We start from the raw sequence: 17,552 nt of genomic DNA, 5'->3' as shown, positions 1-17,552 counted from the left end.
TGCAAAGTGGTATTGAGGTAAGGTAAATTATAAATAATAATGTTAAGTATTTAAATTGTTTGTAGGATCATACATGTAATAGAAATTTTTTGTAGTAGATTGTCCCTGAAGATGGCCGGATTGGCCGAAACGTTGGACGTATAAAAGAAATAAAAAGTTTTGAGACTATAATGGATAGTGTTTGAATTATTTATTAAAAAAAATACCAGTCTCAAGAAAATATTAAGATTATAAATATTTATATGTTTTTTCAATTCATTTCTTTTGTTAAACTTTATTATTTTACCTCTTTATCAATTATTATGGTTACATATAATTTCTTTCTCTCAATTTTCTTTTTCTTTCCATATTTCAATTTTTAAATTATTAATAACTAATATATTCATACTTCTTTGCATTATATAACTTCATTTTTATTTTATTTCCTTAATTATGTTATTTTACCTACTTGTTCGATTACCTATGTATACATTTTATTTTCCACTTCTCTCATCATTTCATTTTATTAATTCCATTCTGTAAAATTATTCACTTTATGTCATTCTGTTTATATTTTATTTTTTATTTTCTATACTTTTTGGTTGTTATCTTGTTTTGTTCTTAGCCCTGAAGAAGGCTAGAAACTCTAGCAACAATTAAATAAGTTACATAAACTTTTTTGTGTTTCATTTTGACTGCACCCCCAACCATCTTCTTCTCGTACAATAATAATAATATTCTTTATTTATTCTGGGATTGATCCCTTAAAAATAATATACTGACATCAAAATTAGGCTTTAAATAAAGGCTTAGAGTAAAGTACAAAATAAAAATGAAATTATAAAATGTCATTAAATATAATAAAATAATGAATTTGAAAAGATAAAAAGAACAACAATAATTAACAGAATATATAAAATAAAATTAGAAAAAATAAAATATTGGATTGTACTATAAATTCGTAGCGTTTTTCAATATTTCAATTCAATCCTCTCTGTTAATAAAATCATGTATACTTGGTCAATAATGTTTACATATTCTAAAAAAGGATTAGTTAAGGTTCTTTTATACATCATTTTCAACCGATATTCCTTATCTCGAAGTGTATTTTGCTTGCTCAAAATGGAAGAGAAAAAAATTAATTTTCGTCATTAAATGATTTTTTTTTTAAAGTTCTACTACTGGGTAGTTTATCTACATATTGTATCATATCATTATGTCATTATGATCAAATTTACTTGTATTTTTTATACAGTTGTAAATATCAATAAATAAATAAAAATGATTTTTTATTTCCGAAAAAAAAAATCCGCTGCACAGACGTATAGCAAAATTTCCCAGTGTGTATAGCGATGATGCCTTAGGAGAAAGCACCGTCCGTAATTGGCTTGCTCGGGATGTCCTTCAACTGTTGATGACCAAATTCAAGCATTGGTCACAGCCAACACTCACTCTACGACAAAGGATATCGCAGAAATGCTTAACATACCCTATTTACAATAATCTGAAGTTTTTATTGAAATCACCTGTAAAAAACGCTACGAACTTATTTTACAGCCCAATAAAACCATATGCCATATCATAAAACATAAGATGACTAACCCCTGATAATAATTAAAATGATAAAAAATCAAATACAATAGGATGGAAAATTTTCTGCTAATATACAGATTTACATTACATTATAAACGAATTCATTTACATTACATTATAAATGAAAATCTGAAACATTAAATACAGAAAAGTGGGAGGAAAATGCTTTATTCATTCTTGCTGCCAAAATACATGGGGTTGCTACATTACACAGCATACTAATCAATCCGTGATCGGACATATATAAATTACATATTTTTATATGATATAATATAATAGAAAGAAAAAATTTTTTTTTCCTAGTTTTCTTTTACAATTAATACCAGTCTACACACTAAATACAAGTTTTTTTCAATTTATTCCTTTTTTTCTTTCCCTTCCATTTCACAATTTTTATTTCATTTGATCGACAAATTCACTCTCTCGAATTCCCCTATATAATAAATATTAAAATATCAAAAATGTAAAAACAACAAGGTAATAAATAAAACAACTAACAATATATGCAATGCCCTCCTCTGGATAACTCCCATACTCATTAATTTCCATGCATGTGGTGGTGGATGATTCCCAGGGAGTCCAGTATTATATTCTCTGTCATCCTAGCCATGTCCTGGACATCGACCCCGAGCTCCTCCATGAAGCTCCTAGTTGTGCTGGGAATCGTTCCAGGGGCTCCGAACCAGAGACCTCTCACATTGAAGTCTCCATCGGCCTCCAGAATGATATATTATTTGCATCTCCTTTGCCTTTATATATCAAAATCGTGTGTCCCCGTCTAAGTGGTTCTGGTAATAGGCCACCTTCAGCCATCTTATCTCCGTAATTCTTTTAATTATAAGGGCTATATATATCAAAGAACTTTATCGTGCGGATTAAAACACCATCCGGCCCCGGCGATGTATCTAAAGCGGTAGATTTAATAGCATTCTTTATTGCTTCAGTTTCTACTGAGATCAAATTCAGCATCGGGGCCTGTTCTTCATACTCCACACGCTTACGGAGATTTTCGCTTTCAAAAAGGGTCTTATAATGCCTCTCAATTTCAGCCACCTTTAAGGGACATTACTTAGAAGCGTCGGCATTCATGATGTTTTGCACTACTTTTTTCTTTTACTGTAATAATTGTATTGTGCAACGTCGTACTGATATTATTCTTGCCGAAGACTCCGGTCTGTTTTATTGGCCCTCTGCGGATTTGATACTTTTCCAACATCTTTGTCTGCCATATTAGATTTATTTTTCTTCCTCATTTTGTAAAATTTGATGACTGGGCACTGGAGGCCTGGCAGTTCCTCATTGATCGTCTTTAGGAATATTAGGAACTTGCCTACGGCCTCGTTAAAATCCGCAGTATTCATGGTATTTTGCTCATGTAGGCTTTTGAAAGTAGCAGACCATTTTGTAATGTCTTCCTTTATTTTAGATTTTTCATCCTCTCCATTTTTAGGACCTATCACATTCCTAATTATTCCCCTCAGTGTGTTATTATTAGCCTCCCTGGGATGCTTCTTTGCGATATGGGTTCCGAGTCCTCTTTCACCCTTAAAAGAGAGTCCACAGATGGACAAACCTTTGTTTTGTTGTCCGCCGCCTGTCTCCGTGATGCTGCCTTGGGCTTTCGGTGGACAAGGAAAAACATCTTCTATGGAGATAGTCTTTCCTAAAACTACCCCGTCAGTTTCTAACAAGGTTTGTCAGATACAGATCTGACAAACCTTGTTAGAAACTTTCAATTGTTATTCTTCTGGAATTAAATGGACAGAAGGTGGTCGAAGATACAGGATTTGAAAATTGGAAGGGTATTAGAACTAGGAATGAAGGAGGGAATAGAATTCCATAGGGAAGAGGAACGGATGCGGAAAGATCTACCAAAGGCTGCGGTTCCATGGGCAGTTACATCTAAGTCTGAAGGCCGTGAACGGAAATTCACTGAGGATTTAAATTGAAGGATATCAGACATGTACGATGGAAGGCGGTATTGGATTACTTGGTAAAGCAACTTCAACTCTTCATAAAATCAGGTGACAGAGGCGTTCCTGGGGATCCAAAAGATGAATCTTACAGAGAAAGTAGTTAACTGTTTTAATTACACAAGCAATAATCAAAGTGGGTGAACATTAAGAAAGTAACCAGGAGCCTGTGGGTTTCAAAAGGAAATAGGTGACGTAGATAATTTAAACGCTTTAGGGTGGAGAAGTTACGACAGGAAATATCGGAGACGTGGTTTTTCCAGGAGAGAGTTTGGTTTATAGTAACACAAAAGTTTTTAACGTATGGATGGAATTGTATTGGATTGTTGTTTAGGAATAAGGGTGGAATATGAGGAATAGTTTTCAGGAGGTGATTGGATCCTATTATGATTGACAGTCTTCTCTGCATTGAACTTAAGCTTGTTTTCTTTTACCCAGTGACTAATTCGATTCAAGTCCCTTGAAACTTCTCGGTGGCAACTAATAGGTCATAAGGTGGGTAGGAAAGGTAAATCTGGAAATCATCAGCGTACAAATAGTATTTAGAATGTTGGATAAGGCGGGGAAGGTCATTGATGTAGATAGCGATAAGAATCGAACCCTGAGGGAGTTAAGGGGTCCTAACTACAAGTAAGGGATCCAGTCATTAATGTTGGGTTATCTGGTACCACCACGTAATGGGAGCGATCGGAAAGGAAGGATTGAAACCAGCGCAGAGCACTGTTGGATAGAGAAAGATTTCGTAGTTTGATAAGAAGGATGTTGTGGTCAACCATGTCAAATGCTTTGGAGAAGTCTAGGATAATGAGGATAGTTAGGTTTTGGTGTTCCATGGCAGTTTGGAGGTCGTATGTTATTTAAGGAGAGCGGATTTTTTTGAATAGCCAGGTTGAAAGCCGGATTGCAGGGGATTAATGAGGGAACGTTCTTCTAGGAAGTTTAAGAACAAAGCGTTCTTGCGATTTTGAATTCCAACAATATTCACTATTTTCTCCGGAAAAATTAGAGTGTCTAGGGCTACAATATTTCACTAGGTTTAGCCTAATGTGAGTTGTGAATCTATATTGATTTTCTCTGAAATTTTTGCTGGTAACTAGATGAAAAGAGAAAGAGATACCACAGAACTGTTCACGGCATGAGTAATACTCTAAGACTGATATAGAAGAGTATTTAAAAAATTAAATTAGAAATCATACAAACCTATATTATCAAGGAAATATAAAAACCCTTTTTATTTATTTTTTCTTGTTACAGTGCATAGGTAGTTTCTCTACACGCCTGTAACACTCTATTTTAACTAGGATCAAATTCATTGAATGTATTATATTATATACAGTTGTAAATTTCAATAAAGAAATTTAAAAAAATTTTTTTTGCTTATATACAAACAACAGCAATTTACAAGTAGGTGAAAACAATTCAGGTGACAGGCATCTACGTTTTCTCATTCTTTTCTCAAAATGCATTTCAAATACTGTAAAAGAGATTCATCTATTTTTGCTACCCCCTTATTTAAAATCGTATACACCCCGGGGGCTTAGAAAGAAATATATAATAATTTAGTTAAATTTGTAACAATTAATATTTTGTTATTGACACTGTTATTCAACTAAAAATATAGTAACTGCGCCAAAACTGTCTGGATCATTCCAAATTTGTTCTTTATTATAGTTGATGTAATTTATAAATGTACAATTGCATCAAAGCCTTTTATCAACAGAATCATAAAAGAAATACTACACTTTAAAATTTGAGAAATGTTGAAATAAAACAACTTTATGTTGTTATGAGGTTTTGACCTCTTTGGCGTCGCTTGGTGGCTGGACGAGCAGTTGGGAAGGTTATTGTAATTGGGATTGGACTTGTAGAATGGCCCTGTCAGGTATTCAGAAGTTCATTTTGTATATATTTTGCCATTTGAATTTTAAGTTTTATTAATTTTACTATTGTTTGTTTGAATAATGATATCTTTCCTTTAATATATGACTGACAATTGCTGATATGATAAAAGACAATTTATATTAGGTCATATTGCACTTTATTAGTATTTTTGAGTATACTTCTTTTTTTATTTATTATAAACTATGTTGATTTCTGGCAATGAATATTGAAAGTAGCTGGATGTTAAAAAAAAATGTATTTAATTTTGTGCCTGAAAAATACAACTGATTGTTGAAATTAGTAATTTATTTAAAGATTTACCTGGTAAGTTGTTAAAACAACAAATATTTGTTTGCAAATTCTTAGTTAGGCGACCATTAATTGTTGCCCATGGACTGATGATGCACTGAGTTTCCAATTGTACAATATTTAGATTCCTATATTATAGTAATGTCTTAAATAATATATTTATCATGTATTTTATTTATATTTTCAGGTGCATCTAGTTTTGGTCTCTCAGTACCAGAAGATATGGCCAATCAAACAAAATCCACTTGTAAGTTTGATTTTTTAAACCTTTTACATAGTTTTATAGGATCATTATGATTTTTAAACCTTTTGGATGTTACATAGTTTTATAGGATCGTTATGATTTTTAAACCTTTTGGATGTTACATAGTTTTATAGGATCGTTATAATTTTTAAACCTTCTTGATGTTGATATTAGGCTGTTCCATTGCAGAATATATTTTAGACTGTTCTATTTAAATATTAACATATATTCAATTAATTCATTGTCAATTTGAGAAGGTATACCAATGATAAATGCCGTAGAACATCTATTTTATTGTTATTTTTTTACTATCATAACAATGATTTAGCCTTTTCCTTTACATATTTATAGCCCTGACACAGGATATATTTACTACATAACATAGATATTGGAATTTTAATATTTAATGTTACTCAGCATAATGTATAATGATTAAAGGTTCTTTATATATTTCTGAAAAAGTTTTCTTAACATATTTGCGATTTATGTTATTATGTTAAGGCCCAACAATGATCAATATGTCATTGGGAAATGTTTTGTCATTATGTAAAATTGAACATTTATTTTAGACATTATTATTATGATTCGGCAACATAAATAAAACCAACATATGCGATAAGGAAAATAACAGAACTATTTTTTTATTGTGGTTTATGAGCTTTATTGGTAACTTTTTTCATTTTACTACAAAACCCAAAGCTCTATCTATATCTAATAGTTGTATGGAGGAACTCAATGCCCTTGGTGTATATTGTAGAATGTAGATTCTTGAAAAAAAGTGTGGATAAAATACAGAAATATATGTTGGTTTTTTTTATAGGATATGAGGGGTCAGTTGTGATTACTGTTTTATTCATTTTTTGGTTCATTACAATGTTCTTCAATATATCATGTTTTTGATAAATCCCTCAGTTTCCCTACATAATATGCGATGCATAATTATCCTTGATAAAATCCTGGATTATATTTTTCTTTCAACCTGGAATGTGGGCTTGTAATTTTCAGGTATTACCAAACAAAGTCATTAAAAAGTATTTAACCGATATAGAACAAAAAGAACAGTTCAATATTTTATTCACCAGCTAATGAAATTTTGATCTCTTGGTTAGTTTAATTGGTTGGATGATGCAACAATTCCCAAAGAGCAGCCTGCTCTCCAGTATCAAACAAACTGAAAGACAGGATAAATATATTATCAGTATCATGTGATAATAAAAAACACTGACATATGAAGGATATCATGAAGGGGTTACTGACCCCATTTAACCAATTTACTTTTGGTGATTCTGTTCCCAAAAAATTAGAACATGTGTTCATATTGAAAGTCAATTCTTTCATATTATTTTCTTTAGAGATGTCTGGTTGAATTCTTGGTCCTTATCAACCGAATAATTTTTTTATTTGTGTATATTAAGAAAAAATATCCCTAAATGCATTCAATAATTAATTATTTAATCGTCATAAAAAATAGAGAGAGAGTTGCTTGACAAGAGGTATAGAAGATATTCATATACTACGGTGCTGAATATTTAGAATTGTCCTGCAAATAGAGGTTAAATGAGCCTCTAGAATGGTCGCAAAAAAAAATTCTTTTTTTTTTCAAAATTTTCTACTTACTTGAGGAGTGTTTGATTTCTTTTAAAAAATGGAACTTGAGGGGAGGGGAAGATCAGCAATTAGAAATATGTGATATTAATAGTTATATTAATGATTATGGGGGCTTAGTTTCCTCTGCTGCAATTAATGATTATGGGGGCTTAGTTTCCTCTGCTGCAATTAATGATTATGGGGGCTTAGTTTCCTCTGCTGCAACATCTGAAAATAATAATAATTTAGATTACTGTGTGGTAGTTTGAGATTCAGATTAATATAAATGACTGCAACTGCTCTAATAATAATAGTAATTCTTTTGAAGAAAATATTGATTTAAAGACAGATATTTACTATGATAATTAAATATTATTGTCTACTGTTGACAATTTAAACATGTATTAGTATTAGGTCATAAATGACATATTATCGCTGGATCTGTGAGTGCTGGAAAGACGGAAATATAGGTCATTTAGCAATTAGGGTTCATTTTAATTGTCAAAAGAGAAAGAAAAGTTGTGTAAATTTATATCTGATAAATATTCGTATTTCTAGTGGTGTTTTTCTTGTTAGTAAATATTCATATTGCATATTGTTTTGCCTTTATTGTATTTTTAAAAAAATTCTTCCTATTAAGTCAAGTAAATATACTTAATTAACCAATTTGTCACTTCGGTGTTCGAGAGTATTATCCTTTCACTGCCTTTCCTCAAAATCTAAAATTACTCTTAGCAATCTTGTGATAAATTTAATTAACTGTACAATATTTGTGTAGCAATATCTTTTATTGTCCTAATAATTAAACTTAATATATTATATAGAAAACGAGTAACTAAACTTACTGTAACATTTTAGTTATTTCAAAAATAAAGGTATGTCATATTTTTTTTTGCAGCTAATGCGATAGCCATAAGTTTAATAAAAAAAAATTAATTTAAAAGTCAGAATTTGATTTTTAATTTATCATTATTAATAGGGTGGTAGAAAAAGTATTTTGAGCAAAGAATTAAAAAAACTTAAAATAATTATGTTATAGATATTTCGCATCCTATCCCTTCGGAATCTATTGTAATTAGGGACCGTTGTCCATTCCTTACTCTGTGACATTATGGGATTAGTTTTAAATTCTCTTGGATTTTGATATTAGTATTGTTTATATTCTTCTATAATTAAACTTTCACTCAATAAGTATATATTATTTTTATTAGTTATATCAACATAATTTTGTAATTGAGCAGATTATACATGTTTTCTTTGAAATGAAAGTGAATTTCACATGCTTCCTTATTGTTAAGTGGGCAATAAGCTTTGTTTAGAATTCCTATTTTATTATAGTCAAAATCTGATGGTTGCTCTATTGCAGTGTTCAGCTGGTGTTATAGTTTTAATGCTTATGAGATTATTTGTTTTGTGTTTTAAGATCGTTGTTTGGTGTTACTTTACCCTAATTTTTTTTTTTTTTTTTATTTATTTATTTAATCTAATTTACAACTGCACAAAATAATACAATAAGTAAATATGTTGTATGTTTCATATACACTTGAAAATCTTGGGAAGGAACCACCCATTGGTGGTTCTTCAAACATTAATTTAAATTAGAAGGTCCCGTGGCCATCTTCTCTTACCCTAATTTTGATTATAGAAGTTTCTCTTACATAGTTTGGACATTATTTACATTCTTCTTTTTATTAGATAATTCAATTTGTCATTCATGCTATGCTTGTAGAATATTTTTTAAACATGTTATCGTTATATGAATTCTGCGGACTATTTATTTATCTTGAGAAACCCTACTAAAAGTTTAGATCTATCAGTTGTTTTAAAAAGCGTCAATTGATGTTTACATAGCTTGATATTAATGAAGCTTATACTCAGGAGCCTTTGAACAGGTTAAGTAAACTCAATTTTAGATCAATCCATTGGAGATGGTGAATTACGTTTAAAATAGTTGATAATAATGTTAGATGATTAATGCTTATTATCGGTATGATGTCTAAATTTTAAAAAAACAAAAGCAAATGTGTAAATTTTAATAAAAGATTGAGAACGTTGTTAAAATGAGGAATAAAATTGAGTAAAATAAAGAAAATGGTGAAAATAATAAAAAATATAAACGAGAATTAAGAAATGAGAAATTATAGAATGGTAATAAGTTAATATTTTTAATTAAAAAATGTTCCTTTTACTTTATTGTTTTAAATATTAATTTTTGATCAGCAGGTGAACTTGTTTATGTGAAACAAGAGAGGGAATTGCTTGTACCTGATGAAGGTGAGAAAAATTTATTGTATGAGACATTCTATGTTATATTTTTACTTTTGTATATTAAGGCTTTCTACTAAACTTTATTAATAATTCTTATTCTTCTTTATTCGAATTCCATTTACTAATTTAACAATTAAATGCAGTAATAAATGTACCAACAAAAGTTGTTACATGAAATATGATAATTATGGAATCCTTTTTTATTTGTAGTTGCCACAATTAGTATCAAAGAAGAGGAGGGACGGGATATTTATTATGGTGAGAAAAATATTGAATTAATATGAAACCTGGGCCCTGTTTCATAATGAAAGCTAATAGTATTAGTTCAAAATACAAGTATAGAAACAACGTGTTAATAACACTAATACTTATATTTTTTCATAATAGGGAGGACTATTAGTGATATTATATGAGTTAAAAAGTACTAAAGTACAAGTTACTATTGTACAAGTCAGTGTAATTGAATTAAGTTAAATCGACAAGACTAATAGTATTAGTTTGTACTTTATCATGAAACGGGGCCCTGGTTTAGAGAATATTGTCATGAGTTATATTTTAATTTTATATAATGAAAAATTTTAGAAATATTAATAATCATAAAAAGGTTCATTAAGAGATATTAATATAACGATTCACTATTAGTTGTTTGTTTATTGTTTAATGAATGGTTCATATTGTATTCCAGTTCTGTTCCAAGGTGCAATGCATTTATCATGTAAATAAGATAATCCAGATAATATTTTTATTATATGCTCCATGTTAATTATGAGAATTGTTTTATGAATTACTAAAAATCTATATGTTTAAGTAAATAATTAACAACATAAAACTGCCTCACCCTTCAGGGTCCAAAATACTCCTAGGCAAACAAATCAAAATTGATTAGTTGTTAAGTTATTTGTAGAAACAAATTATATTGAATTTTATTATATTGATAATTTACAGTGGAAGAGTCTATTAATATATTGTAGTATTTCTTTGTTTTCCCTTGTTTCAATTTATCAATCAATTTCATGTCGATAGGTGACCATGTATATGTGAAACAAGAAGAAATATTTATCCCAGAAGAAGGTGAGAATTATTTTGCTCATAAACCTTTCATTATACTATTTTTTTTTTATTTACTTTATAAATCTTGATTAGCATAATACTTATTAAATTAATAAGTCATCAAATGTCGGTTGATGTGTTTTATTAATTAATTATTGACTTTTGTTGCATTTTCCACAATTGTTATTAAAAAAGAGGAGGGACCTAATATTGATTATGGTAAGGAAAAAATTAACTTTATATAATCCTTGTTTTAAATTATTTTAAGAAAATTGAGTATATATATCAATGTAGCGCTTTAATAGCTAATCTATTGGTCAGAGACAATTGTCCGGGCAGCTTTGGCTTAAGATAATATCAGCATATGGATATCCTTACAATCTTGGGCTAATTCATACAGTTGTTGCTCGGGCATTTTTGGCTTAAGATAATATCAGCATGTGGATATCCCAATGATCGGTCTGGTTCTTACATCATCACTTGAAACCTCCTTCTTTCAATGGAAAAAATCAAAAGTCCTTAATCGCATTAGTATTATTCTTTTTTTTTTTCCTGCCTGATTTCACTTCATCAATGTTTTCTTTGTATTTTATTTTATGAAGAACATGTTTAGTGATTAAAATATCTTTATTTGATCTTACAAAAAAATACATATTGTTAAAACCCAAGAGTTTTGTTTCTTTTATTTATTTATTTACGTTTTACTTCCATATTAGTTTTATTTTTTGTTAATTATAAGTTAATTATTTTTTAACAATAACTCAGTTTTTATTTTTTGTAATTGAATTACAATTTATTACGTAAATAAGGAGGTTTGTTGTGGTACGAGTAGAAATACATCGCTGCAGTATGGCATAACAACACTGTAAATTCCAATAGGATTACAGACTGATAGGGAATCTACACCAGCAAGGCCTCAGTAGAAGAGCAAGGTTTATTTTGTAGCAAGAGCAGGTTGTGTGCACAGCTATGTAATGTTTGTCATATGCAGCAATGAGTTGTACCCACTGCTGCAAACACCCGTATTGTTTAATAGGCAGGGTAGGGTGATAAATAAATAAATAAAGGGAGTCTAGAGTCTGCTGCCTAGAGTGGACACCCTGAAGTCATTACGGGAGCATTTTTGGACCCCCCTGGGGCCTCATCTCATTGTCATTTTTGGACCCCCCTGGCGCCTTGTCTCATTGTCATTTTTGGACCCCCCTGGCGCCTTGTCTCATTGTCATTTTGGATCACCACTCTTGTTTTTTTATTGACTTTCGCTCAACATCAACTCGTTGAAGAAGGTCATCTCGGAGAGATGTTATGCATAGAGGTATGGGCGATATGTGCATATTGACCCCCCAGCCATCTGTGAGTGCCTTTTTTTCTCTCTTTTTTCCTGCATCGACCTTCATATTTTTCTGTTTGTTTGTTTCCTTATTTCTTTTCTTATAGCGAACTAAAGTATTTTTTTTTTTTTTTTTTGTATAAAGAAAATTATTTTAGTTTGTATATAAATCCAAATATTCTTTTTTTTTACTTCATAGCTCACTATTTTTTTTTTTTTGTAGCAACAGGAAACGATTCATTTTTTTAATTTTCATTGTTCATATTTTAATTTATTAAATTGTATATATCACTTGAAAGGTTATTTTTTTATTATTTAATTTTCTTCATTATTTTGCTTTTTTTATATTCATTTCAGGTCCCCCGTCTTTATTTTTTAACCCAAACCATGGAAAATTCACTCTGGGGAAGACAATTGTTTATCATTTGGGAAAAAAACCCTCGCCCCAACACATATGATGTATCAATTTTCCCAATCTAACTAAATAAGATCCCTTTTGTTTTGTTTTATGTGTCAAATCATCTAAACAAATTACAATAAAAAAAATTTATTTTCATAATATTAAATTTCATACTAATAAAATGTTCCTTTTACTTTGTTATTTTGAATGTTATTTTTTGATCAGCAGGTGATCTTGTTCATGTGAAACAAGAGAGAGAGTTGCTTGTACCTGATGAAGGTGAGAAAAATTAATTCTATAAGACATTCTATGTTATATTTTTATCTTTGTTTATTTGTTAATCAAGGTTTTCTGCTATCACCTTCATTTTGAAAGATCAATTATTTTTCTAAACTTTATTATTATTTCTAATTCCATTTACTAATTTAACAATTAAATGCAAGAATAAATGCACCAACAAAACTTGTTGCATGAAATTTAATAATTATGGAATCTTTTTTCGCAGTTGCCACAATTAGTATCAAAGAAGAGGATGGACAGGATATTTATAATGGTAAGAAAAATATTGAATTGATATGAAACCTGTTTTAATTATTGACTAAAATTATTAGCTGGTTGTAACCTCCTGACTGCTATACTTCCAATTACTGTTGCTTTCATACTTTTGATATTCTGTGGTATCGATGCTTTCTGTTTCTGTTCGATATTTGAATTGATCCATTTCGTTTGATATATGGGTAGTATCAACAATTTCTTCTGATACAGAAGTTACACCACTATTGTTAAAGCCACCTCAAATTGAATATGTCTTTTTGTTGGAAAGCTTTGAAAGAACTAAACAAATTGGTTCGGATATAAACATTTATTTGGTTAATCTAACATTTATAAAACTTAAACATAAAATAAATGAAATATGAATAAACCAATGAATAAAAGTAAAAATTAAAGGGCCTTTCAGATGAAATAAAATTAGATTAAGAAAACAGAAGAAACAAATTTATAAAAATTAAAAAAGATATAAATATATAAAATAAATACTGGTTGATGAAAGGTTGTTCCACTCCGATAAGTCAGAGGAAGAGTGCTGCTGAGATGTGTACGTCACAGCTCTATAGCTAAATACACCGCTGCTATGGTCCAAGGTTGGTGTTGTAGCTCTGCTATGTATTGACCATCCGGGGTATTATTAAGGTGTTTCGTCATCTGCCTTCTGGGAAGCTTTTAGCATCCTCGGATATGAAAACATCTGTATTAAGTTTATCACGTTACCAGAGGCCCCTGAGAAAATTAGATTGGCTAACCTTTAAGTGTTCTAACAAAAATGATAGCTTGTGACGAGAGACCAGAATCAAATTAACCAGTTGCAGGCCCTTCCTGGACAAGTCAAACTTTTTGTTACACATCCTCGGCCCTGAGGAGGGGGACGCCTGCCTCGGGCGTCTTCGGACATCGATAACCAATCAGAGAAGAGATTTAAAAATAAGGTAACGCCCCAAAAGGGAAGTGGGAGAAAAATACAGAGGAAATCGACAAGAGAAGAACAGCACACACTCAACAGGAAGTCTGAGACGAGTAAGGACCACAGTCAGGAGGATGCACTTCGACCAGACGAAGGCCAGTACATCCCTGATGAAACAGAAGACACCTACGGCATCAGCAGCTATAAGTATAAATTAACTAATAAGTAATCATGTAATAATTTATATTTTATGGCAACCTTTATCTGAATCATTTTAATCATAATAACAAATTGTAAATAAATACTTAGTTTCTTTATGTAGTTTATATATATTATCATATAACCCAATATATCACTCTTTATTATACTATATAATTAATGGTAAGAACATTTTATAAATATAAAGGTATTCAATTGGTAAACTGGTAAACACACAAACAGCCTTTGGAAAGGAATCCAATTATAATAATAGTTTTTTAGGACTCAATTTATAATCAATTAATTAGTTTATTTTTGGATAATTGCCTTCAGCAATTATCCTGGCATCCCAAGTAAATCTGCTACTAGAACATAGCAGCTCATCAACAGTCGAAATATCCAAAAGCCAAGATGGCCACACTGCCACTTATTAAGGGTAGAAAGGGTCTAGTTGTTTTTATGAATTATGCGAGCCGATTAATTAGCAACAATTCATATTGTACTCTAAGGCCAGAAACGCAGAAAAGGTCTTGTTCCGGACTTTAATGTTGATCAACACACTCATCATTTCAATAAATAATATCAAGTACACCCAGGCAGGGCTGGTTACAAACAGTCATGGCCACTAATTAGCCAGAACTCATATTAAGTCGAAACGCAGAAAGGGTCAAGTTTCGGATTTTAATATTGACTAAAAATACTAAAAATGGGCTGCTTAAACACTATCATAGCAACTAATTAGCCAGAATTGATTTAAAAACGAAGCTAGTCCGTTTTTTGCTAACCGGCCTAAGTTGCTAGGCCAATATTTTCAATATATAGGTTAGGTGTGCTTTGAAAAATACATTTACGCATGTGTAAGTAATATTAATAGATAGAATCTGTTAAAGTCAATATAGGACCAACTAGATACCAAACCGCACAATTTCTGAAACTTATTTTAAAGTCAGATTGATGGTCAGACTGACTGAACAATAGAGATATATTGTAGTTATGCCATGAACTATATATTTACCATTTATTTTGTTTGTTTTTTTCAGATATAAATAACTGGGATGTTTCTATAAAAGAAGAAATAGAAATGGAAATTGAATCCTCTTGTGAGTTTTCCTTTTATAGTATAACATTTACATGCCTGAAAGTGTAATATTGTTAAGTGTTTTTTTGTTTTTCATTGTCCAATGACTCAAATCATTTCATTGGATTGAAGTTAACAAATTATGCCATTTTAGAAGCCTTGAGGACCAAGTTGTTTTTTCTTTTAATTTATTTATAATTATCTTGTTCCCTTTACATATTTTAGTTTATTTGTATTCCTGGACCCCTTCAATTCTAGAAGGACCATGGCCTCTAGTATTGTTTTCTTCCATTCGCTTCCAGTGGTTTTAGTCCATCCATCGCCTTCCACATCGTCCAAGCATCTGAGACATGGCCAGCTTAACTGCATAATGTTGTTAATATTAGATTATTGTAGTTTGTGATACATCTTAGAGGAGAATTATTTCTTCCTTATTCTGCAAGGTCCAAGACCCATCATGGGTTGTGGTACAGGATTTTATTTTTCTCTTTAATAACATTATAATGTAGAATATCTACATAATACTTATTTTTCTTCTCGACAAAAGATTGCTTTTTTTTTTAATTCGTAATTATGATTCCAACCCTCAAAATTCCGAAGGGGGAGAATATTAGCCAGGCTGACGGTGGATATTGAGGCATCTTGAGCTGGCTCTTTGAAGCAAAGATCTGACTCTCTTTGTACGGTTCAGTGCACTCTGCTCTCCAAATCTGTAGCCAAAAAAGTTGAATCATCAGTTTAAAGAGGTTGTCTTTATTTATATTGTTTGTTAACTGGTATAGAAGGTTAATGTATTAAAGCTTTGTTTTGCATACAAATGAGTTTGGATGATCTTTTGAATTTGACATGAATGTAATGAGGTGTTTCCTCTTTACTGTCCTAATATTGTTTTCATATCATCAGGTGGAGTTACCCATGTAAAACAAGAAACATATCTGAAGCAAGAAGAAGAACTGCTTGTCCCAGATGAAGGTGAGAAACGTTTATCATACCAACTCTAGAGTAGATGCTATAGTAATAGTGATTTTGAAAAGATGGGTGAAAACGTAGTTCCTCACAACCTCTAATCGAGTCGTTTCAATTGAGTTTCTGAAACCTTTTAATTTGGTTAGCTGAATAAAGAATTTGTCAATAGTGTAAATCCCTGCAATAATTTATTAAAGTAAGACTAACAAGTTATTTTGAATTGATTTGAATAAAGTATGGAAAGATCAAAGCAAAGGAAATCCTTATACTATGAGTATGAATTTATGGAATTCAGTGAGGGAACAAGTGTGGCTGGAAAAATGCGATGCTACTTCCTTCCACGCCCTGCGTTACCATCCTGTTGTATCTACTCAGTACCAGTATTATTGAACTTTAAATACAACTATATATATATATATACATGAGTTTATGGAATTCAGAGAAACTATATATATATATTGTAATATGCTCTTTTTGAGTAAATAGTATATTTTGATGTATAAAGGGTTTTTAATATGTTTTATTTTATGTATCATTGTAATATTGTTCATTTGTGTTGTTGAACCAAAAAGCAAGCTAACCAATTTTCATTGTCTATAATAAATTTGTGATTCAAAACAAAACCAAGATGGCGGTACGTATCCTTCAAGAAGTCCGTTGAATCAAGGCCATGTTGAGTAGATTCAAATAAAAACTATTTTAACTCTTCCCATCATAATTGAAAATACAGTAAATTTAAGAAAAAATAGAAGTCAAGAAATAGTGCTAAAGAATAATATTCAGAAAGTAAAGCATTTGAAAAAATCCCTAACTGTTGTGCGACAGTCGATGTTTACATGGAACATCGAGGCAGATTTTGGTTTTTGGCATTCTTTCGTTGTTTGGGAAATGATGTTTCCAGGATGAGGAGGTCCTGCAGGGTGGACATCTTGAAAAAGGACAACGAAGAGTCACCCAAGAAGAAAAAGGGACTCTTTATTTGGATCGCCTAACAACACACTTCGATGGATGAGAAGTAACTAAAAACTGTGAGAGGACCAATACTTTATCTTGTTAGTGTTTGTTAACTGAGAGATTGTCAGCAGTCAGTGTTAGTTAATTAAGGAAATCATCAAAAGAAGAGTCTATGAAATTGGTTAGTTTTGTTATACCTAAATTTAAATACATGTGTAAAAGAGTTATTAATTTAATTAAGTGTTAATAGTAAAAGTGTCTGTTTCTGATTGCCTAGAAACCT

General features: G+C 30.7%; 1 protein-coding gene across 15 annotated transcripts in view; it reads left to right on the top strand.

The window, feature by feature from the left end:
- The window catches only part of LOC106686190 (zinc finger protein 711), an 81,311-nt gene that overhangs the window by 54,969 nt on the left and 8,790 nt on the right, over nucleotides 1–17,552 (top strand). For 9 of the 15 annotated variants that reach the window (XM_067046559.1, XM_067046558.1, XM_067046557.1 and 6 more), the window contains 8 exons: nucleotides 5,923–5,982; nucleotides 9,787–9,840; nucleotides 10,045–10,092; nucleotides 10,858–10,905; nucleotides 12,840–12,893; nucleotides 13,120–13,167; nucleotides 15,312–15,371; nucleotides 16,253–16,321. In XM_067046559.1, coding sequence (XP_066902660.1) covers nucleotides 5,923–5,982; nucleotides 9,787–9,840; nucleotides 10,045–10,092; nucleotides 10,858–10,905; nucleotides 12,840–12,893; nucleotides 13,120–13,167; nucleotides 15,312–15,371; nucleotides 16,253–16,321 — 441 coding nt within the window. The remainder of the gene's footprint in view (nucleotides 1–5,922; nucleotides 5,983–9,786; nucleotides 9,841–10,044; nucleotides 10,093–10,857; nucleotides 10,906–12,839; nucleotides 12,894–13,119; nucleotides 13,168–15,311; nucleotides 15,372–16,252; nucleotides 16,322–17,552) is intronic. The other 6 variants (XM_067046552.1, XM_067046553.1, XM_067046556.1 and 3 more) reach the window with 6 other exon arrangements.

The sequence above is a fragment of the Halyomorpha halys genome, unplaced genomic scaffold, assembly GCF_000696795.3.
Source record: "Halyomorpha halys isolate HHAL.00 unplaced genomic scaffold, Hhal_1.1 Scaffold796.1, whole genome shotgun sequence".
NCBI classification, from domain to species: Eukaryota; Metazoa; Arthropoda; class Insecta; order Hemiptera; family Pentatomidae; genus Halyomorpha; species Halyomorpha halys.
The sequence above is the reverse complement of the archived record's forward strand: the minus strand, read 5'-3'. Positions and strand labels throughout refer to the sequence as shown.